Genomic DNA, 21,720 nt, shown 5'->3' with positions numbered 1-21,720 from the left:
GACACAGACCAGTGGAACCAAATTCATTATTCAGAAACAGACCCTCACATGTATGGTCAAGTGATTTTTGACTAGCCTGTCAAACCCACACAGCTCAGGCAGAACAGTCCATTCAACAAATGGTGCCGAAAGAACTGGATATCCATAGCCAAAAGAAGGAAGGAGGACCCTTATCTGACACCTTATCCAAAAATTAACTCAAAGTGTATCAAAAACCTAAAAATGAAAGCAAGAACCGTAAAGCTTCTAGAAGAAATTGTAGAAAATATGTTCAAGACCTGGTGGTAGGTGGTGGATTCTTAAAGGAGATAGGACTGAGATGTACTACTGATGTTTAATATATGCAGAAATTTTAATAAATTTTACTGTAAAAGTGTGGAAATGTCTAGAGTGGATGGTAACATAGTGAATAACAGTTTATAAATGGGGATGTGGCTGAAAATGGTAGTCTAGGTATGTAAATGCCAATTTACAGAATGCTAGAAAATAATCTAGGGACTAAATAGCACAGTAAACCAAGACATGGCTGAGAACTGTGATTGATGGTACAGGTGCAAGAGTGTCCTTTGTGAGCTAGAGCAAATGTACATCACTACTGTAGCATGGTGGGAATGTGGAGAAGCATGGGAAAAACACAACTAAAGTGACCTATGGACTGTGGTTAGCAGTAATAATATAATATAATCTTGCGTCTATGCCAAAGATGTACTGTGTTGATAATGGGGCAGTATGGAAAATGTGTGCCAGATGTACTTGTGGATGTGGTAACAATCAGATATTATCTTACCTAGGAAAAATGTTCCACCACAGTGTAGTGTGTTGATAGAGGGGTATTGTTTGGGAATTCTGCACATGTACATGATTGTTTCATAAGTTTACAACTTCTGTCATAAAAAATATATTTAAAAAATAATAATAGGGTGGGCTGTGGGGAAATACACCAAATGTAAGATACAGATTATAATTAGTAGTGAGATTTTGATAATATTCTTTCATAATTTGTAATTAATGTCTCAGACAATGCAGGGTGTTGGTGAAGGGCTGATGTATGTCACCCCTGTATGATGTTATGCATGTTTGCTTTTTAAATTCACAAGTTTTACTATACACTTAATTGTTTATGTATGTTCATATATAAATTATATAAAGATAATAATAAGGTGGGTTGGGGGAAAAATACTTTGGTTAGTAGAAATATTTTGACAATGCTCTTTAATCATTAGTTAAAAATGTTTAACAACAATGCAAGGTATTGTTGGTAGGGTGAGTTATAAGAGTCCAGTATAATGTTACATGTTTGTTTGTAAGTTCACAACTATTGTTATATGCGTATTGTTTATGCATGTTTATATGTATGTATGAGTGATACACTTCAATAATTTTTTTTTTTTAAAGTACTGGTGGGGAGCGGATGTACCTCAAGTGGCTGAGCGCCTGCTTCCCATGTACAAGGTCCTGGATTCGATCCCCAGTACCTCCTAAAAACGAATGAAAAAAGCTACTCTCATTGATGAGTGGGTGTAGCTCAGTGGTCAAGCACCTGCTTCCCATGTGTGAGGTCCTGGGTTCAACCTCCAGGCCTCATACCTCGGGGGGAAAAAAAACACCCAAAAAAGTACGGTTAACAGAAGCTAAGGATTTAAGAAATACTGTCATTGCCAGAACAAGAACTAAAAGTGTAAATGTATCATTTAAGTAATAACTGAGGAATTAAAAAGCAAGATAAAATATGTTGCAAAAATATCAGGAGGGAACATGAGGGGTCTGTGAGGGTTCAGAATCCTCATCTAATAGGAACTAGACGGGGTGATGAATACATTATCAAGAAATGGCAAAGATGATCATAATGTTTAGAGGTAATTGGATAACTAGTGAAAGAAGAGCTAAAAGAGTCCAGAGGTTGCCGATAGGGAGTGGTCTAGGGGTGAGAAACAATAGGACAAGGACTATTGCTTTTCACTATAAGCATTTTGGTCTTGGTAAGTTATTATATATGACTATATATTAACTTAATAAAACTTTGAACAAGACACATAGAGGTAAAATATTAAAGATAATATCTGGAATTTAAAAGTTTTACAGTTTCACAGAAAGCTATCCACTAGAAGAATAAAAATAGAACTTGTGCTTTGAAACTATGAGTGAAAGGAAAACTTTTTTAAAAAAGGAGGGAGGGAAAAAATCATTCACACTAAAGGAAGTGGGGAGAAGAGGGTTAGAAATAACAAGAAAGCATAACATATGCAAAACCAGATGAGTGGAGGTGGACCACATACCTTTTATCGCAACATATGAGAATATATTAAGTTCCTTTATTTCAAAGAGACCTTCAAATTGTGTTTTTGAAAAAGTCCATTCATATGATTGCAAGAGACATGTTTAAAACAAAAAGATGAAAGATTGAAAATAAAGGGAAGAACAGATATACCAGGCAGATGCTCAAAAAACAAAACAAAACTACAAAGTAATAATAATTCCAGTCAAAGTGAAATTCAGTGCACAACCATTAAACGAAAATTTCTTACCAGTAGAAGAAAGCCAGGCAAAATCTTAATTTCATGTTCACTCTGGCTTTCTTCCTCTTCCCAGGTGTCAGACACTGTGAAAGTGATGGTCAATTTGCTTATTTTGCAGTCAGTTTAATGGTATTAACCTTTTTTAAAAACTCTTAAAAGAGTCTTTAAACGTCTTTTAAAACACTATTTTTAATTTAAAAATTGCCAGTATCCTTTCATGTTAATAACTGCATACATTTTCCCTGGTATACATGATTATCTGTAACAATTAGTTCTTCTAATCCTTAAATCCTAGTCGGTTGCAATCACACATACATATCACCTGGAGTTTCTGGCAGTATTGCCATGTTGTAAATATGCCTGCTGAGAGCCAAGTGAGGCTGAGAGGAAGCTGTTTGTAAGACATGCCCTTGTTTCCAGAGACTGCATGTGGCCTTACATGTCTCTCTTTGCCTCACTCATATCTTCCAGTATGTAGCACTTGCTGAAGGAAGAGGGGGACATAAATTTACTAAAATTAACTGGATATTTACGTTTGTTCTATACTTTTTTGTTCTATACTTTTTTTTTTTTTTATGTAGCTAATGCTGCCTACCTTGGGGGCCAAGAGATGATGGAGGTGGTAGAGCGAGACAACGAAACCATAAAGAAGCATTTACCTAAGGTAATCACTGTGCTGCAAAGGGACATGTGAGCTGGGATGTGGGCAGAAATGTTTACTGAGGATGAAAGGCTAGAACTGTGACCTAAAGGTTTGTAGAGTTCAAACAGGTTCTACTTCTAGTTAAAATTAAAGTAATTCTTGAAAGTTGCATAAAAGAGAGCCAAGGCATAGTTACCTAAATATACTTTAAATGGAAATAAAGTATTGAGTTTCTTTTCAGAATCAGTACTTTTCTATGTTATCAAACACATTTCACCCTCTAGGACCTTGAATTGAGAAGACTCAATATTTCTAGAGTAAATGAATTCTTTTAAAACATAAATAAAATAATGGAAAAAACTAACATTGCATAATACCTGATAACTAGTAAGTCAGTCTTATTTTCCAGCACAGTAAAATAGGAATGTGGAGCTCTATACAAGCAAGTGCAGAAAGGCAAAGGTGGAAGTATCCAGCAGTTCCTAGTGCAAATGCTAGAACTTTACACAAACACATTTGGAAGCACCAATCTCTGAAACTATAAAAGTACTAGGTTCAGAAATATGTCTGAGCACCCTTGAATTTGGGCATTTCTGGTACTTGTGTGGCATCATTTATCTGTCCATCTTGAATAGGATAGCGTTGTCCATCTGATAACGATAGCCAGTAGCCACATGTGACTGTGGCTAGTCTGAAGGGATATGTGCTGGAAGTATAAAATACACATTGAAATTCAAAATCTTAGTACCCAAAAATGTAAAATCTATCATTAATAGTTTATAGTGATTACACACTGAAATATTTTAGATATATTCAGTTAAATAAAATAGTGTTTAAAATTTCACCCAATTCTTTATACTTTTTTTAACATAGTTACCAGAAATTTTTAGATTACTATCTGGCTGCTTGCATACTATTTCTGTTTAACAGCGCTATGTCTAGAGCTTTAAAGTCAGTGGCTGAACTGTGGTATCTGCTAGGTTCCATGAAAAGATCCCTGCTGAGTGACCAACTCTTAGAGGGCCCAGGTACCTACAATCTGCAAGTAAAATCCCAATACTTTAGAATCCTTTCTTTTGAGATATTTGACTTAAGCTTGCCTATGATATTACAAATTCATATTTCTCTTAATTCCCAGTACAGTTACCTTAAAACAAGAAATGTGTATGTCCTTTGAAAATATTTTCAGGATATTGATCATAGCTTTACCCAAAGAGGACTTTTGAAAATGCCGATCTATGTTTGCCTTATGGACATAGTGGTCATCAGATTTCTAAAATGGCAAATGGCCAGAAATTGAAAGCCCTGAAAGCTGAGTGGGCTCTCAGAAGAACCCTCTATTCAGGGCTCTCAGCTGTGTTTAGTCATTGAAGGATGTGAAAATATGAGAAAAACAGTATTTTATTTTTCAGTTAAATTATAAATGAATCTTTTTCTGAAAAAAGGTTCTCAAGGTTGGAAGTTCATAAAATCATTTCAACTCCAAGTTAGTTAATAATAAGACTAGCAGATGCTCACTTCCATAACTCGCACTTGCTGCATGACTAGACCATCATGTCTCAGAGCTGGTCTTACCACCTGTGGGAGCCAGCTGCTGTCAAATACTCATCGTTTCTGGATTCTGTTTGTATATTGTGCTCAGAAAGAGGTCAAAAAAAGGTGCTAACTTATTCCTGTCCGATGTTAAGTCCATATGTACGCGTAATCATTCCCAGTTTGGGTCTGTTCCTGGTAACTGTCAGGGCTGTGAGATTTACCAAAACTTTTATGGGAGAAATATGAGGGCATAATGGTAGATGGCAGATTTCAAGGTTAGAATTAACATACATTCACAGGAATAAGCTTCCCAACTACAAAGAATAATTGTTTTGCTTTTAAGATAGCATTAAATTCCAGATGGACTTTGGGATTTGGAAAAGCAAATCATTTGTTTAATTTAATCATGCAAAGCTATCTTGCCAAAATAGGTCAGCACAGTTAATTATCACTTCTTTCGGCTCTGCATTTGAGCTTTTCATTAAAAAACTCAGTACAAAAAGACAGGAAGTTTATTGCAATTTTTTTTCTGTAATGAAAAAGAGGAAACATGCTGTAATTTAATATTGGTAAAAGTTGAATCAACATAATATGTCCCAGTCTGCTTGAGAAAATAAGGAAACCCTGAAAGGGCAAATAGTTCTAGGAAGAAAGTGCGTGTTGCCTCCTGCCTTCCAAACACCGGTGATAATTAGTCAGACTTGGAAACCAATTCCCAATACTAGAAAAACCCCTACTTTAGATATTCTCATCAAGGATGCACTGCCCATTGTAGCCCAAACCTAGGCATTCAGAAACTTCATCCCTAGCCAGGATTTTCTAGGATGAAGCATTTTTGAGTCACAAATTTTGTTGCAAAAATCATTCAGTATACCTGAGTTATTCACCTTCTAACAGTTCTGAAAAACTGTATCTTTGCATCACCCAGTCAAGAAGCTACAGGAAAGTTAGTCTAAAAATAGCCTCTCCACTACTTCATGGCGATGGCCTCCTTCTTCCTTCTGCACTAGAAAACTGTTATACCATGATCAGCAGGCCTTCATTCTGAATTTGCACTTTCTACTGTTCCATTCCCTTTGTCCACATTAAGAAAATTTTTTGTCTTCTTGAGAAAAACGGGCCTTTTCAACTCTGTGGAAAGTCTCCTGGGCTGATTGTCTTCCATCCAAAGTCTAGAGACTTTATGTACAGTTTCTGGCAGTTGTGTATATTTGCAACATTTCAATATTTCATAAAGTTATTTCCCTTACCTGGAACAAATATAGCAGGCTAATAGTTGTTTCCAAAAATTGTTACCATAATTTATGGCATCATAGAATCCATTATTTCTTCACTGGACTAAATCCTCTTTGTCCTTTAAGACTTAGTTCCATTGTCATCTCCAAGAGGCTTTCCCCAGCCCCTGGCTTTGGTTATGCATCTCTCCCCTAGGCTCGCCTGGCTACCTGTGTGGTTGTGATATTGCTTTTATCACACACTATTTAAATGATTGGCCTTCCCCTCACCCCACCCTAATATAAGGAAGTGGGTTTTTCTCATCTTGAAATCCCATAGGGCCTAGCACCATGCATGATCATGGTAAGCAATTGCTAAAAGCATAGTAATTAGACAGATGAATGGGCAAGCCATTAGAGTATACATTCTAGAGTATTTTTGTACCATGGACCTCTTTGGCTCTCATACAGTCATGGGGCCCTTCTCAGAATAATGTTTTAAATGTATAAAATAAATACATGGGCTTATAAAAGACACCAATTATATTGAAATAGTTATCAAAATATTTTTAAAATAAATTCATGATATAGTAATACGCCCATCTTTATAAATACCCAAAATAGTGAGATATAATAGCAGTTCTAACTATTGTGAATTTTTAGTGATGAGCATAGCTAAATCATTTTTTAGTTATCCACAACAAATTTACAATTTGAAAATATCCTTAATTTTTACAGGTGATAAAATAAAGGTATTACTAATAATACTGTGGTTTGTTGCTTATATGCACAATTGGAGAAATTACATTTTATTTAGAGGTTAGTGAAAGTAAATATTTAATTTTTTCCCATCAAAACTTACATATTTCTCCCCACCCCAACCCCTAGCCCCCAACTTCTACCCATGAGCCTGTAGGCCCCAGGTGAAGAAATTCTGCATTAGAAAAACTAGAAAAGGTCAGGCAGCATGATACTGTGACTTGGACCCTGGCCTGAGAATAAGTAGTCATAATATGCTAAAGACACTAAACTATTTTTAAGTTATTATGGAGTCATTGAAGGATGTAAGCAAGGGGATAATAATCAGGAGAGTGATATTCTGAATGTTTGACAACCATATGACATAGCCACATGACCAATCTGAATATAAGTCAGCTGTGAACAACCTGTTCAGAGGTAGCAGTTCATCTCCACCAGCCCTAGGAATGTGGTCAACTTGACAAACAAGGGGGAATATTTTGGGAGGAAATGTGTGAAGGAATATTAGAAAAGAATGAAATTCGGAGCAGGAAACTGTTTAGAAGACTTCTTCTATTAAGGAGTGGCACTGGAGGTGAAGAGATAGAATTTGGAGATTTAGGAGGTAAAAATCAGAGGCAACTAGTACTGATAGGTTTTGAGAGAATGGGAGACGGAGGAGTCTAAGATTATTTCCCTTATCTGGATTTGGTAGTAAGGTAGACCTGAGAAGATGGTAGGAAAAGATGTTCATTTTAGTATTGGCATTTGAGGTTCCTTTGGGACATCCAAGTGGATATATAACATGCCTGGTAGCTGGTTATATGGATATGAAGCTTAGAAGAGTAGTCTGGGCTGAATTTTTATTTGGGAGTGATGAGGATATAGTTGAAGCTATGAATGTAAGTAGTTTAACATAAGAGACTATGCAGAGTAAGAAGAGAAGCCATCTAAAGCTTGATCCTTGGGGAACGCAGCTTAAGGGTCAGGAAGAAGGAAGAGAGCCAACGAATAAGACAGGAGCAGAGGGGGCTAGGCGGGAATGAGAACCAGGATGGAGTAAACCAAGGGAAGAGAATTAACTGTACATTTTCACTACCCCAGTCCCTGTGTTCATCGGGAATCCTCTCGGGTATGCTCTGCTTTACGAGGCACCTGGTGCATCTGAGGCAAAGAGGAGGTCAGCCTTCCCTTGTTCTGTCATTGTTCTAAACCATGAGGGATGTGTGTCTCATTCATAGAAAAGTGAATTAGCATTTGGTTTATAAACTTGAAGTTTTCACTTAAAACTCACTTAGGAGAGAAATTCTAAACTGCCGTGACCATCTTTGGCCCAGGCTTATGGAAACAGCTGGTGTGTGCTACTGCCAGACTGAGTCTGAATATCACCATCAGTCAGTAGGATTCTAAAATTGTTCCCAGAGAGAACACATGGGCACAGCTTTCTGATGAAGGTAGGCAGTGGTGGAGGGGCCACCTGCAGGGTGGTACAAGGGGCCAGGCCAGGGCTGCAGTGTGCTTTGGGAAAGGGCCAGTGTGTCCTCAGGAACAGGAAAACAGGAACCTTCCACTTTAGCTAACTCCGCATCCTTCTCAGCCTGCCTTAGCCCAGCGGTGCATGTTGCCTTTGGGAACAAACCTTGTGCAGTTGTTTGCAGATTTTGGCCATGCAAATCCTTCTGACATGCGCACGTCCTGCTTGGGGAGCATAGCAACTGCTCCCGGGACCAGCTAGCCAGGACTGCCTTTCTGCCAAGCCTCGATCTGAAGCGGATTGTGTTAGTTCTGGCTGTTTAATTCGAACTCTGTTCAAAAGGTCATAATCATCCTGGAAATAGATAGGTTTGCTTTATCTCTATCATTTTGATTGTGAGAGCTGCATTTTAGGCAGTTGTGCTAACGTACCCTTGAGTTCCCTAGTGAAGCATGTTTAAAGAGGTTTAGTGTATTGGCGGGCAGTATTCAGAATCACAGACCTAGGTTGAAATCACAGCCCTGCCACTTGCTAACTTATGTGACCTTGGTTAAATCACTTGATCTTACTGTGCCTAATATGTAGTAAGCACTCAATAAATACTACTTCTTACTAATATAAAGTTAGTGGTATTTTAGATGTGCCTCTGAGTAGTTTATAAAGGCTATTTGCCGGGAAATACACAAATTACCTAAACTGACTCAAAAAGTAGAAGCTCTCCACAGACTAATAACAAGAAATCAAATCAGTAATCAAAAACCTCCCATCAGGAGGTTTAAAACATTTCCATAAAATTCTTTACTATCCCTCCCATTGAGGGGTGAGATCTTTGTCCCTTGCACTTGAATACGTACCTGTACCTGCTTAATCAGTGGAATATGGTAGATAGGGATGCTGGGCCAATTTCTGGGTGCAGGCCTTAAGAGATCAATGGACAGCTTCCATGTCCTGTTCTTTGGACACTGCTCTTAACCAGTTCCATGCTAGGAGCAAGCCAAAACAGCCCACCAAGCCGTCCACGCAGAGAGGAGCCCTGTGGCTCCTGACCCTGGCCAGCAACCTCAGTAATCACTGGAATCCCTCAACCCTGCCTTGATCACAGCGGAGCACCCCGGAAGATTCCTGGGGGAGTTTCCACTTAGGGCGAATGACAGAGGAAATGAAATAGTACTTGATTTGACCAGGACTCAGTCCAGTGCCATAGTACAGAGAATTCTGGGCTTGTCTTGGTCTTTCCCTAAGTAAGAAATACCATTCCAGCCCACCTGCCACATCCTGAAGTATATAACCAGGTAGACACAAAAACAGAAGATAAATTTGCCCCAGTGCCTGGTACAAATACAGAAAGATGGAGGCCCTGGGTCAGCATCTCTCATTGCAGCCCTATAGAAGAAAGAGACCAAAACCAAGTTGAAAATGGGTAGGTTACTTTTGAGGCCTACTTTGTAACTCTTTTTTTTTAATGTGCTTTTAATTTTGAGGAAAAATGATGGTACTTTAAATGATGAATGTTTAAATAGCTTCTTCCTGAATTTACTAAATGTTAAATCCAAAACAGCCTTATAAAAACTATGAAATTGCTATTTTTACTTTTTCAAGCCCTTCAATGAAATTAGTTCATTAAATTAGTATATATAAGATACCAACAAACCCTCCTATAACAAATATTTCATAGCATTCAGGTAATGAAGATGTCTCTTTCTCCCGCCTGTTGCCTCCTACCCTAAGAACATAGTTTTCTAAATTTCCTAACTTAAAATGAGGTTTGTATAGTGCTGAGTGTAAGACCTGCCACGTCTGTTCTGTCCATCCAGTTATCAGTCTTCAGCAGTTACTGAAGTGCATACTGTACTTTTGGCATTGACTATCCTCAGAATTGAACCATCATTAAATATGTGTGATATGTTTAATATATAGTAGTTCAGTAGGTCTGTAACCAGAGATCCTTTACCTTTTATTGCCATCTCACTTTAATGCTTCATTTAAATTTTTTATTCTTGCAAATAAACACTCCCCCTTTCCCCCCAGCCCACAGTAACCTCTAATCTGCTTTTAATCTCTGCAAATTTGTTATTTCTAGTCACCTGTAAGTAATATCATATGACTTTTGCCCTTGTGTATCTTGCTTATTTCATTGAGCAAAATGTTTTCAAGGTTCTCCCATGTTGCAGCATGTCTCAGAACTTCATTCTTTCTTATAGCCAAGTGATATTCCATTCTATATATGGAGCACATTTATTTAGCCATTTATTTGTTGATGGTCACTTGGTTTTTTCCAGCTTTTGACTATTGTGAATAATGCTGCTTATAAACATTGGGGTACAAGTATCTTGTTTGCAACCCTGTTTTCTCTCTCTTTGTTGCACCCTTTTTGTGGCACACTTGACCCAGCCACTGGTGACTGGCCCCATCTGCAGTCTGGTTGTACCTGCTTCTGCTCCTTTGGAGTTTCTGTCCCTCCTGTCCCCTGGCTGCCTGCAGCGGGGGCAGACTTCCAGCTCCATGAAGTGTTGTTTTCACTTCCATCCTCTGCTTTTATTTTTTCACCTTCAGGGATTTAAATTCTCATTTTCTCAAGAATGGCGATTGAGCCAATTAGGGATAACTAGGGAAGAACGGTAAATTGGAAATTAAGTTTTCTAAATTGTCTCCTTTTTTTAATTCCTTAAGTTCCAAACAAGCATTGTTCAAAAAGACGGCAGTGAAATTTTACCTTTGTGGCTTCTTGTGTTCCCAAGAGGGGTAAGGTTTTTAAGCAAGTGAAAGTGATGCATATATTACAGAAAAGGTTTCCTTTAATGTTCTTTTGAAGTTGCAAGGTCAGGGCATAATAATGCCTTCAACTTGGAGGGAAGCAGAAGGCAGTTGCTATAGTCAGATTTGCTCTGGATTCTCCCCAGAGATGGAGATGCAGTGGAGGACCTAACTGTTTGTTCCCTGAGCCCAGGAAAGCTGGAGGGGGTAGAAACAGGGAAATAAAGGAAGGGCAGATATAACAGTTTGATATTATTGATGAATTCCAAAAAGAAATATTAGATTGTTTGTAAACTGATCTTTTCCTCTGGGCATATTAGATTATATTGGATTCATAGGTTCCTTGATTAAGAAATTATATAAACCTCTTGTGCCAGTAGTGCGTTGAGTCTCCATCCCTCGGTGGGTAGGGACTCACAGATAAAAGGCATGGCAAAGGACAGAGTTGAGGGTTTTTGATGTTGGAGTTTTGATGTTGGAGTTTGATGCTGAAGTGGGAACCCTAAGCCCAGAGAGAAGAAGACCTGGGAAGAGAGGAACCCAGGAAATCTGAACCCTCATAGATGTCGGCAGTCATCTTGCTCTAACACATGAAAATAGGCTTTGGTGAGGGAAGTAACCTATGCTTTATGGCCTGGTATCTGTGAGCTCCTACCCCAAATAAATACCCTTTATAAAAACCAACCAGTTTCTGGTATTTTGCCTCAGCACCCCTTTGGCTGATTAGTACAGCAGGGAACTCTAGCAGGGAGGGGGGGTCCTGCATCTGGGTACTGATTTGATCTCTCTTGGTGAACAAGTGGCTGCTTTGTCTTGAACCTTTTACTTTTTTGACAGAACAAGCAAAAAAACTGGCCAAGTGGGAGTTCATTAAGAAAAGGAAAGAAAAAGTGGAGAAAGCGGGAATGACACAATCTTTCATGACCTCTCAGAATACTGTGGAGAAAATACTCGCTGAGAGCTGTGTCATTCTTCTTTGATGGCTTTCTTGAGTGCCGGCTGATTCTTCCCACTTCCACCCAGCAAGACAGCTTCAGGCAAAGACCAGCACCCAGGGAGTGCAGCTCTTTCTAAAATGCTGACAAGGCTCACAGCCAGGAAAGCTCACCCTCATGGGCCCTTCCAGGACAAGAAGTAATAGTCCTGCATTATTGTTTCCTGCCTTAATTTTGGAAGACACTTGAACAAGGACACCCAAATGGCACTGCAGCCCAGGTTCCAGGTCTCTTTTCTGAGGCCAGCTGCTCTGTGAGCAGTGCTTTAGTGTGGCCGGAAGCTGGGATGTGCTTCACTATTTATGTGGTTGATGACTTATCTCCCATCCAGTCTTTCTTCAGGATCATTGATTGTATGGGAATACAACTCTGACAGTTTGAGATTATTTTATGAATCCCATGAAGAAAAAGATTATGTTTTTAAACTAATCTGTTCCTATGGGTGTTGATACCCTTTCATTGCATTAAATTTACTTGAAGGCGCTTTGATTAGGTTACTTAAAAGATTGCTTTAGGGTTTTTGATTGGACCTGCCATGTGAGAGGAAGCAAAAGGTTTGCTTAAGCACAAAGCCCCCAAGAGGCTGCCCAAGAGGAACAGCTCAAGAGAAGATAAGCCCCTGAAAGGCTCAAAGAGCTGAGGCCCAGGGAGAGGGAGCCGTGTGCCCAGGAGCGGGCAGCTGAACCTGGGAACAGTGCAGAGCAGCCAGGAATGGTGGAGGAGGCCTGGAAGGAGACAGGCCTGGTGCCTGGTTGCCTTCAGCTGAGCTCAGACCTCGGCAGAGATCAGTGGCCATCTCGCAGCAACATGTGGCAGCTGACATTGAAAAAGCCCTTCTTACAGTGCCTCAATTTGAACTTTTCATAGCCTTGGAACTTGTAAACTTTCCCCCAAATAAATCCACTTCATAAAAGCCAACCCAGGGAGTGGATGTGGCTCAAGTGGTTGAGCACCTGCTTCCCACATGGGGGGTCTCAAAGTCCTCCCCGGTGCTCCCTAAAAAAAAAACAAAAAGGAAGCAAACAAACAGCCAGGGGAGCCACTGTGGCTCAGTGGTTGAGCCCCGTCTTCCCACATACAAGTTCCCGGGGTCAATCCGCAGCCTCAGTACCTCAAAAAAGAAAAAAAGCCAACCTGTGTCTGATACTTTGCATTGCTAGCTCTTTGACATACTAAAACAATGACATATTTACATTTTTTATTGAGTAATGTATATAATAAAACACTTTGCTTTAGATTTAGGCTTTTTAAATATCTGTTTTCTGAGTCTGACAAGCAGAAGCAACTTAAAAGAAAATATAATTTCCCAAAGGCTAATTTAAGGTCGTATGACTTCTTTTCCCTCTGACACAACTTCTACTGGTGGGAGGGGTGGGGGTGCGCCAGGAATCTAGGGAGATTTTCACCCAGCCATTGCATGTTCGATGTCCAGGAAGTCCGTCTGTCCTCCCCCTCCTCATTGTAATAGCAGCAGCCCTTAAGAGTACGTCCTTTATGAGCAGTGCTCACCACAGGCCCACAGATAGCAACTCCTCTTTCCACTGTACGGGTGAGGAAACAGGTCGAGAGAGGCTGAGCAACTCAGCCAAGTCCACAAAGCGAGGAAATGGAAGAAAGAGGGTTCCAGTCTGCAGAGAAGACTCGGGGCCTGAGCTCTTTACCCTGCACCTGCCGGGCCTGCAGCCTCCTGCCCTGCGAGGAGCTGGAGGGGCTCCTTTACGTGGTAGAAAGCCTTCATGAGAAGCCCTTTCCCTCCGAGCATGATGCCCCGAGGCACAGCGTTCACCAATTGCTCAGGTCTGCACCACCTCGTGGGACAGACCCCAGAGACCACCTACAGAACAGAGTCCTTTCAAGGGCTGAGGAGACCTTGCTTACACCAGACTTGGCTAGGGAGTAAACCATGTTCCCAAAGGGTCTGAAATCAGTTTTCATATCCAGATTAAGATTGTCTAGTATTCAAGATTGCATTCATAACATAGGTCCATTCACTGTTAATTGTAAATAGTAGTAAAAAGGTACTGGTTAAAAAGGTCGCCTCTGGATTTGTAACCTAGCTTTACAACTCGCTGATTGCTTTAATTTAAGCATGTTAATCTCTCTAAGCCTCAGTTTCCTTTTCTGTAATATCAGGATAAAATACCTTCCTGAGAGGATTGTTGTAAGGACCGAGTGATATAATATGTGGAAAGTGCTTAGCACAGAGCCTGACTAATTCTCAGCTTTCATCAGCTTGGTGTTACACACAGTTCATTTTTACATACCCAGATAATAGTTTTATCTTTACCACTGTTTTGAGGCCTCTCAACATTTGCAGTTATTTCGTTTTCTTTCACTTCACCTGTCTTCCCCCATCCCACATACCTCTACACACCTCATATTTTTCAGTTTCCTGTTTAGGGTTACAGGTGCGGAGTTCTCTGGTCAGCTCTGTTGCCTGTGACTAATAATCTGTAGGGAGCAGGAAGTCTCTTGAGCCAGTGTGTGTATAGGTTTAGACGCACCACGTGTTTTACTTGTAAGCCAAGATTCTCATAGAGAGCCTTTCAGTGAATATAGCCTGAAGAAGAACTTAAAAAAAAAAAAACCAACTTGACCTCACAATCAGTTAGAGTCTAAACCAAATGCAGCCCGTGGAGATAAGGTGGGAAGTCCAGAATCCTCACTGTTGTGCTATCTTGCTTTTCATTAAGGTTCCCAGTCCGTGCTTTTGGTAGTGTGTGTCCCCTATCGGAATGTACCATAGCTGGACATGACTTTGCTCTAAGTACTCAAAGATGGTTTAGAGAGAATCTAAAGTGATTGGCCCTATTGGTAGATAATTAATGCCTGCAAACAGCTTCTACCTCCATCAGTCTTTCAAGGGGAAGCTGTAGCAGTGTAATTGCTGAATAAGCCAGGGAAACTTATTTTTCCATGACAGGCCAGCATGGTCACTCACCGGTTGAGAAGTCACAGCATTTTAGATCTATCAGAAAGCTTTAGAGAAGGAAGAAAGAACAGGTAACTGCTGGGCTCTCCTATTCTTGAAAAAGCAAAAAGAGGTTCTTATTCTGCTAAGAGCCATGACAAAATGAAATTTGGTTTTAGAGGCTTTAGAAGGCATGGCAGTGGTTGGGGTGAGCAAAAATAGGGGAATGGGAAAAATAAGTGATAAACGTCTGTGCCATAGGTTCTCTGCAGCATTCAAAACTGAACCCCAAGTGACAACCAGAAAAATCTCTGTGAAGTGATTCAGAATAATCGTGCAATTCATGGTTGAGTTATTAATCATTTGCTGTATAGAGTGCTACATTAAATGAATATTTTTCTCTTTAAAGTGTTTTCTAACTAACGCTCTCATTAAATATTGCTTAAGTCATAATGTTAATATAATAAAGGCCAGTGGGTTTTTATTTGGTTTTGTTTTTTTTGTTTTGTTTTGTTTTTATTTTATTTTATTCTCAGGTCAGTGTTTTTATGAGAATAATTCACCCTATCCCGCCTTCAATTAATGGTATTAATGACTGATACAGTAAAATTTTCCACTGGGCAATAAATGTCTTTCCTGAGCCCCTCTCCCACTGCCACTTGATCTCTTACAATCTCTGTTCTCCACTGTACCCAGAATAATTTTCCTAACATACAGACCTGATTGTGTCACTTAGTTAGCGCCTGTGGACTTGAGAAAGTACATCCTTCTTAGCATGGCACAGAAGAAGGCGGTCCAAAGCATGACTTCTTTCTCTGCTTCTCTGGTCTTATTTCCTACCATCACCATTTTTAATTACTTGCAATTCCCCAAGCATGACTTTCCACTTTCCTTAATATTCTCCCCACAGTGTGTCTCCTTTTCCCAACTTGACTCAACTTCAGGCATCAACTCTTGAAGGACTCTTTCCTGACCACTGCTTCCCACCAGCTGCACCTCAACTGGGTGCTCACAGCACTCTGTGCTACCTCTGTCCTACTGAACTGTAATTGTCTCCTGTCCCCACACCAGAAACTGTCTTACTCTCTGTTCTCCAGATCCTTAATACAGAGTAGATGCTCAATTGTATTTGCCAAACAGATGAAGTAACACGTGACTCCATGAATGAATGAGCGAGTGAGTGAGTTTGGTATTGTAGAAACCACAGTTGATTGTAACTGGCCACTTGAGGGCTGGAGCCCTTCCAGGGATAACAGATGTCATGGGGTCCTTAAAATCCGATTCTTATTTTTTGTAGAAATTACTACCATGCCCCTTTTGGATTTAAGATTTCACTTTTTGTTGCCTCTTTCTTGTTAGAAATGCAGAACTAGAGCACAGCCTTTTTTAGTGAAGAACAGCCTAGAGCTAGACTTAGGCCTGTGTGTGCAAGGGCAGCAGGCAGGTGGAGGTAGATACCCAGTGATGGTCTCAGGAGGACCTCGAGGAGGCTCTGCTCTGTTCAGGCTGCTTGCTGTCACCTGACTCCTCCTCGCTGACCCAGCGTACCCTCCTGCATGGAGCCTCTTCTAGGACAGCCATAGCCTTCTTAGGGTGCTGATCACGTTTCGTCTGCCACATTGAAAACTCTTTGAAGCCTGAGTCTCTCTGACTCACCTTTGCATGCAGTGAACAAACATGTCCCATATGCCCACCATGGGGCTGTCTGAAAACTATTACATGTTTACTAAAGGGCCGCTAATCACTCAGCGACTATTTCTGTAGCCCTCTTCCACACCCTCACTGCTATCTCTAGTGAGCCGTTAGTGATCAGTCACACCAGGGTCTCCCCACAGGAGTTCCTTTCATCTGTGCCTTTAATCCACTCCTGGAAGTGGTGGAGTTTGCCTGTCAAGAGAAGGGCTCAGGGCTAGCTCAAAAAGGGGCTGCCCTTTAAGCTCCACAGGCTGTTAGTGGCATTTCTGCATTGGAACAAAATGTTTTCTAATAAAACTTGTCTGCCTTGTCTTTCAGCTTACATTTTACTATGGCACTATAGACAAATGGTGTCCAAAAGAGTTCTATGAAGACATCAAGAAAGATTTTCCAGAAGGAGATATTCGACTCTGTGAGAAAAAAATACCTCACTCTTTTGTCATGTCATCTAACCAGGAAATGGCAGAAATGGTAGCTGACTGGCTAAAGGAAGACCTATCCAAAATATAAATACTGACTCAAGGAAACAAGCACCTACAGCCAGTGCAGAGGAGCAGTAGGTTTACTGGACTTAGTAGAGAAATGTTTAGTTTTGATGTTTGACATTGGGGAAAAAACAACTTGAGAACCTCTTGGCTTAAAAACACCAGCACCCCATGCTAGAGCCTGAAGTAGACACAGTCGATGAGTCTTTCCAGTTTAACAGGACACTTCCTGAAACTCCGGGAACACAGCAAGCACTTCTACACAAGATCCCTTTGTTGGCACAAGGTGCTCAGTGGCACCAGGTGGTTTGTTTTGGTAGACAGGATCCTTACAGACAAAATGAAGTCCAAATTCAGTTGATTTCAGTTGAGTTACATTGTAGAACAGACTCCTAGAGGAGAAATTACAAAATTAACCTACTAGAAAACATAGAAGAGATGAGTGACTATTAAGTGTATTAGGTATGTGAAGTGCATGAGCTTGTGAGGAGGATGCACTCGGGCTCCAGGAGCAGGCAGTGGTGGGCAGGGGATCCTGCCATGGACCTGGGCCTCCTGACAGGGCAGCTGAAGGCTGACCCAGGCTGCCTTTGCACGGATCTCAGCTGAACTCACCAGAACCACACTGAGCCGCCACCCACTATTGCCTTGCAGCAGCCCAGATCCACCAGGCAGCTTGTTTCTGGCCACTGGCCCAATGAGAGTCCACATTAGGGGAGGCACTGCTTGTCTGAGAAGCTGTGCTGAAGCCCAACTGCCTGACCTCCCTGCCTTAGACAGGAAGGAAGATTGCCACCCGGGACTCCGGTCAAGTGACCAGAGAGGAGCCGCTGAAGGACCCCAACTAGGCCTCCTGCCTCAAGACAGCCAGCCCGTGCTGAGCCACCCGCCGGATGTGGAGCTCTCTGTAGCCTCCTCTCCCGAGAAACAGCATGGGGAGCCCCAGGTGGGCCTGACTCCAGCTGTACCTGCCAGCAGGCAGTTGGCCCTTCTGTGAATCTCTTAGTAAAAGTCCCTAGAGGACCATGAATGAGCCACATCTTGTGCTAGGCATTGAGGATAGAGGAAGATTTTTTCCCTGAAAATGTAGTAAATAATTATAGAAAGAGCATCTTTAAATTGCTAAGTACTGTATATTAGTTCTGCCCGTCCTGTATTAGCTATATTAGTTGGAAATAAATTGTTTTACAAATGAACCAAACAAGCTATTTTTAATGATGTGAATTCAACTTCTCAGGACACCCTGAGAGCTGGTAGCAGAGAAGCACGTTCTCTGGCCTAGAATGGGCTAACAATGTTTCTGCCTTTTCTTGACCCATCCTGGGACTTTAGGAGCCACATGATAAATCTGCACTGCCTGTGGTCACCAATGACAGTAGATGAGAAACATTCTGTTTTCTCTTAGAGGAAATCTCTCATGGCATCATTATTACTTAAGGACAATGGGATGTTGTCCTCTCAAAACCTAAAGCCCCCTGATGAAAAAATCAGCTCTGATATGCTGCCAACCCAATGATGAGTCCCAAATGAGTTATCGTCCTTTGGCATGGCTTCCACACAAGAAGAAATGATTTCCCAATGGGAAAAGCCACGCTGCAAGCAAGGAGTGCTCCTGGCTGAGAGGAGCCTCTTGGTGCACAGGCCATGGGCACAGGCTACACGCAAGAGTCCTTCCTTGCGTACTGGAAATGCTCAGTAAACAAGTACGTAAACAAACCCAGGGTAAATCACACCTACTGGAAGAAGGAATAATGGTCCCATCTTTTCTTTTAACCATTATTCTACATTACTCCATATTTCAAAAGTCCCCATGTGTAAAATTGTCATACCTTTATTTTTTAGAGCTTAAAATAAATTGTACTGGCTCTTCTATTTCCTGTTTAATATCTGATCACTAAACGAATGAAATATGTTTTGCTGGCACTAGGACTTTGGCCTTATCTGTGCACGTATGGGAAAGGGGTCCAGTTTGGGCAGTTCTCCTGACTTACACACAGATGCAGAGTCTCTCCATTAAAATGAAAAGCCACTTTCTCACTGCATTAGAGACAGAAGAATCAGATTTCAGGAGACTGGAGTTCTTTTTATTTCATTAAGAATTAAAGAAAAGACTGAAATTGATAAAGAGTGGGTGAAATGCTGTCTCCAGAAGCACTTCTGTCTGTGTGTCCCACGCAGCCACATCCGTGGTCCTTGCCAGAGGCTCTCCCTTCTCTCACACGTGCCTCGTGCTGAGGGCAGAACCTGAGGTGGAGTCATGACCCGTGCACCCAGCTGCATTAGGCCACATGAGAGGTCCCAGAGTCAGTACGGGGGCGCTCATGGCCTGATGGTCAAGGCTGCCGTGGCCCTCTCTTGGAGAGCAGTGACTTCCGAAGGCTCGATTTTCTTTATCCTCTACTACATTAAAAGAAGAAAATTCCAGGTTGAAGGAGACTGAAAATACAGAACAACCGAACAACATGTGGTTTTGGACTGGATATTTCTGCAGTAAAGTACATTGCTGGGACAATTTGTGCAACTTGAATGGGGTCTGAATATTAGATGGGAGTAAGGGACTGATGTTAATTTCCTGATTCTGAGAGTTGTATTGGGAATAAGGAGAAGATTGCCCTAACTTGTACTAAAGACACACTAAAGTATATGGGGGTAATGAGGCATTACATGGCCATTTACTCTCAAATGTTTCAAGGAAGAAAACATTCTTTGTATTTTACTTGCAACTTTTTTGTAATTTTCAGATTTCCAAACTTATAAAAAAAACAATTAAAAACAAACACCTGGAAGGAGATGAGGCTCAACTGATAGAGCTTCCACCTACCATATGGGAGGACCCGGGTTCGATCCCTGGGGCCTCCTGGTGAAAAAGAAGAAGAGAAAGCACCAGTTGCCCACATGGTGAGCCAGTGCCCATGCAAGTGAGTCACATGGCAAGATGAAGACGCATCAGAAGAGAGACAAGGGGAGAGTCAAGGTGAAGCGCAGCAGAGACCAGGAACTGAGGTGGCACAAGTGACAGGGAACTTCTCTCCCAATCAGAGGTCTCCAGGATTGAATCCCAGTGAATCCTAGAGAGAAAATGAGAAGAGAAGACAACACCGACAGCAAAAACAGCAGGGAGGAAGGAAGGGAAGGGGGGAAATAAACCTTAAAAAAAATACAACACCATGTTCTCATTTCCTGCATCTGGCTCTCATTTCTTCTTTTCCAGAAAATGAACTTATTCTAGGCAGCAAAAAGAGACCAAGTTTGAAGTCCCAGACCTGGCATCCACTGGGTTTGTGATGTTACTTAAGACTTAATCTCCTTGAAGCCTCCGTGTCCTCAGCTATGATACTATGGAAGAACAAGTATTTACATCATTTTTTTTTTAATTAGAGAAGGGTTTCTTCTTTTTAAATGGCTCATACTCTCCAGTTAATTGGAATTACCCAGAACAACTAGCAAAAGGATGATGGACATTGACCATTCAAAAAAAAAAAACAGTATCTACAACTGCAAGCAAGACAGTTTCATCCATCTGCCCTGTGGGATCTAAGCCCCCTCTCAATCAGAAACAGGGTGGGCATCACCATCCAAAAATCCTCAAGAGTGAGGAATAAAGAAGCATAAGAGGAGAGTGCAACTACAAACTTAAGTAGACTTTTATTTTTCTAGCAATGGGAAAACTTGTATCATTGATATAAAGGCAGTAGCCACCAGAGGAGCTGAGGGGAGGGGGAGAGAAGAATAGGTGCAGCATGGGGGTATTTTGGGGACCTTGGAATTGTCCTGTATGACATTGCAATGGCGGATACGTGCTGTCAAAACCTATAAAACTGTGCACTGCAAAGTGTAAACTGTAAACTGTAGACCGTGGTTAGTACAGTGCTTCACTATGTGCTCATTAATTGTACAAATGTACCACACTAATGAAAGACGTTATTAGTGCGGGAAGTGGGGGGGTGGGGGCATATGGGAATCCCCTGTATTTTAGATGTAACATTTATGTAATCAAATACTTCTTTTTAAAATTTTTTATTAAAAAGAAATGAGGCTCAAGTGAGGTCATGCAGTTAGCGTCTGGCCCCCTGCCTGGCTAATGGCAGATGCCTAATAAAAAAGGATTGTGAACTCGTTTCTCCTTTGATGACTCTTCTCTATGGTGCAGTAGAGGACCCCAGGGTATCTCAGTCCCTGCTTGCAGCTTGATGCTTGCAGATTCCATCTTCCTGGCTCAACTGAAAACGCCTCCAGCTAAGCAGGCCTCACACCCAGTCCAGGATGCCCTAACATCATCTCGAGCGGGTACAGTCAATTCAGAAACGCTGCAAGAAGCAAAGCATCTCTTAGATGACAGAAGACACATGACCTTTATTCCTGGCTTCTCTGGCTGGAGAGAAGAAGCTGTACTTGAGCTTCGCCTTCGCTTGGGGTGGGAGGGCTGGGAGACAGGTGGGCGACCAGGACTGCTCTGCAGGAGTGCGGAGGACAGAGAAGCTTGTGGGGGGGTCTTGGACATGGGCGTAACCTCCCACGTCCCTTTCTAAGGAGACAAGAGTCCTGCCTGTACCAAGCAGGTGTAGGTAAGTGAGTACGTCGGCCCAGGTGGGCAGCAGCTGTGGGACGTATTTGCCTTTCCCTGCCAGACTGAAGGCAGCCCCAGAGCAAGGCTCGTGTCACCTGGTGATAGCCCAGTGAGTCTGTGTTGACATCCGAGGAAGCTCTGGGTTGCTGTAATTCTTTTTTAAAAAAATTTTTAATTAAAAAACAAACAGTT

At 41.4% G+C, this 21,720-nt stretch overlaps 1 protein-coding gene across 3 annotated transcripts in view; it reads left to right on the top strand.

The window, feature by feature from the left end:
• LDAH (lipid droplet associated hydrolase) overlaps positions 1-21,080 on the top strand; it is a 224,415-nt gene extending 203,335 nt beyond the window's left edge. For 2 of the 3 annotated variants that reach the window (XM_004484777.4, XM_058287671.2), the window contains 2 exons: positions 3,098-3,180; positions 16,795-21,080. In XM_004484777.4, coding sequence (XP_004484834.2) covers positions 3,098-3,180; positions 16,795-16,986 — 275 coding nt within the window. In that variant the 3' untranslated portion in view covers positions 16,987-21,080. Of the gene's footprint in view, positions 1-3,097; positions 3,181-11,712 lie in introns of all 3 variants that reach the window. The other variant, XM_023586434.2, reaches the window with a different exon arrangement.
• Positions 21,081-21,720: the final 640 nt, after the last annotated feature.

This window comes from Dasypus novemcinctus, chromosome 25 (genome assembly GCF_030445035.2).
Source record: "Dasypus novemcinctus isolate mDasNov1 chromosome 25, mDasNov1.1.hap2, whole genome shotgun sequence".
NCBI lineage: Eukaryota > Metazoa > Chordata > Mammalia > Cingulata > Dasypodidae > Dasypus > Dasypus novemcinctus.
Note: the sequence above shows the minus strand (reverse complement) of the source record. Positions and strands in the feature narration are given on the sequence as shown.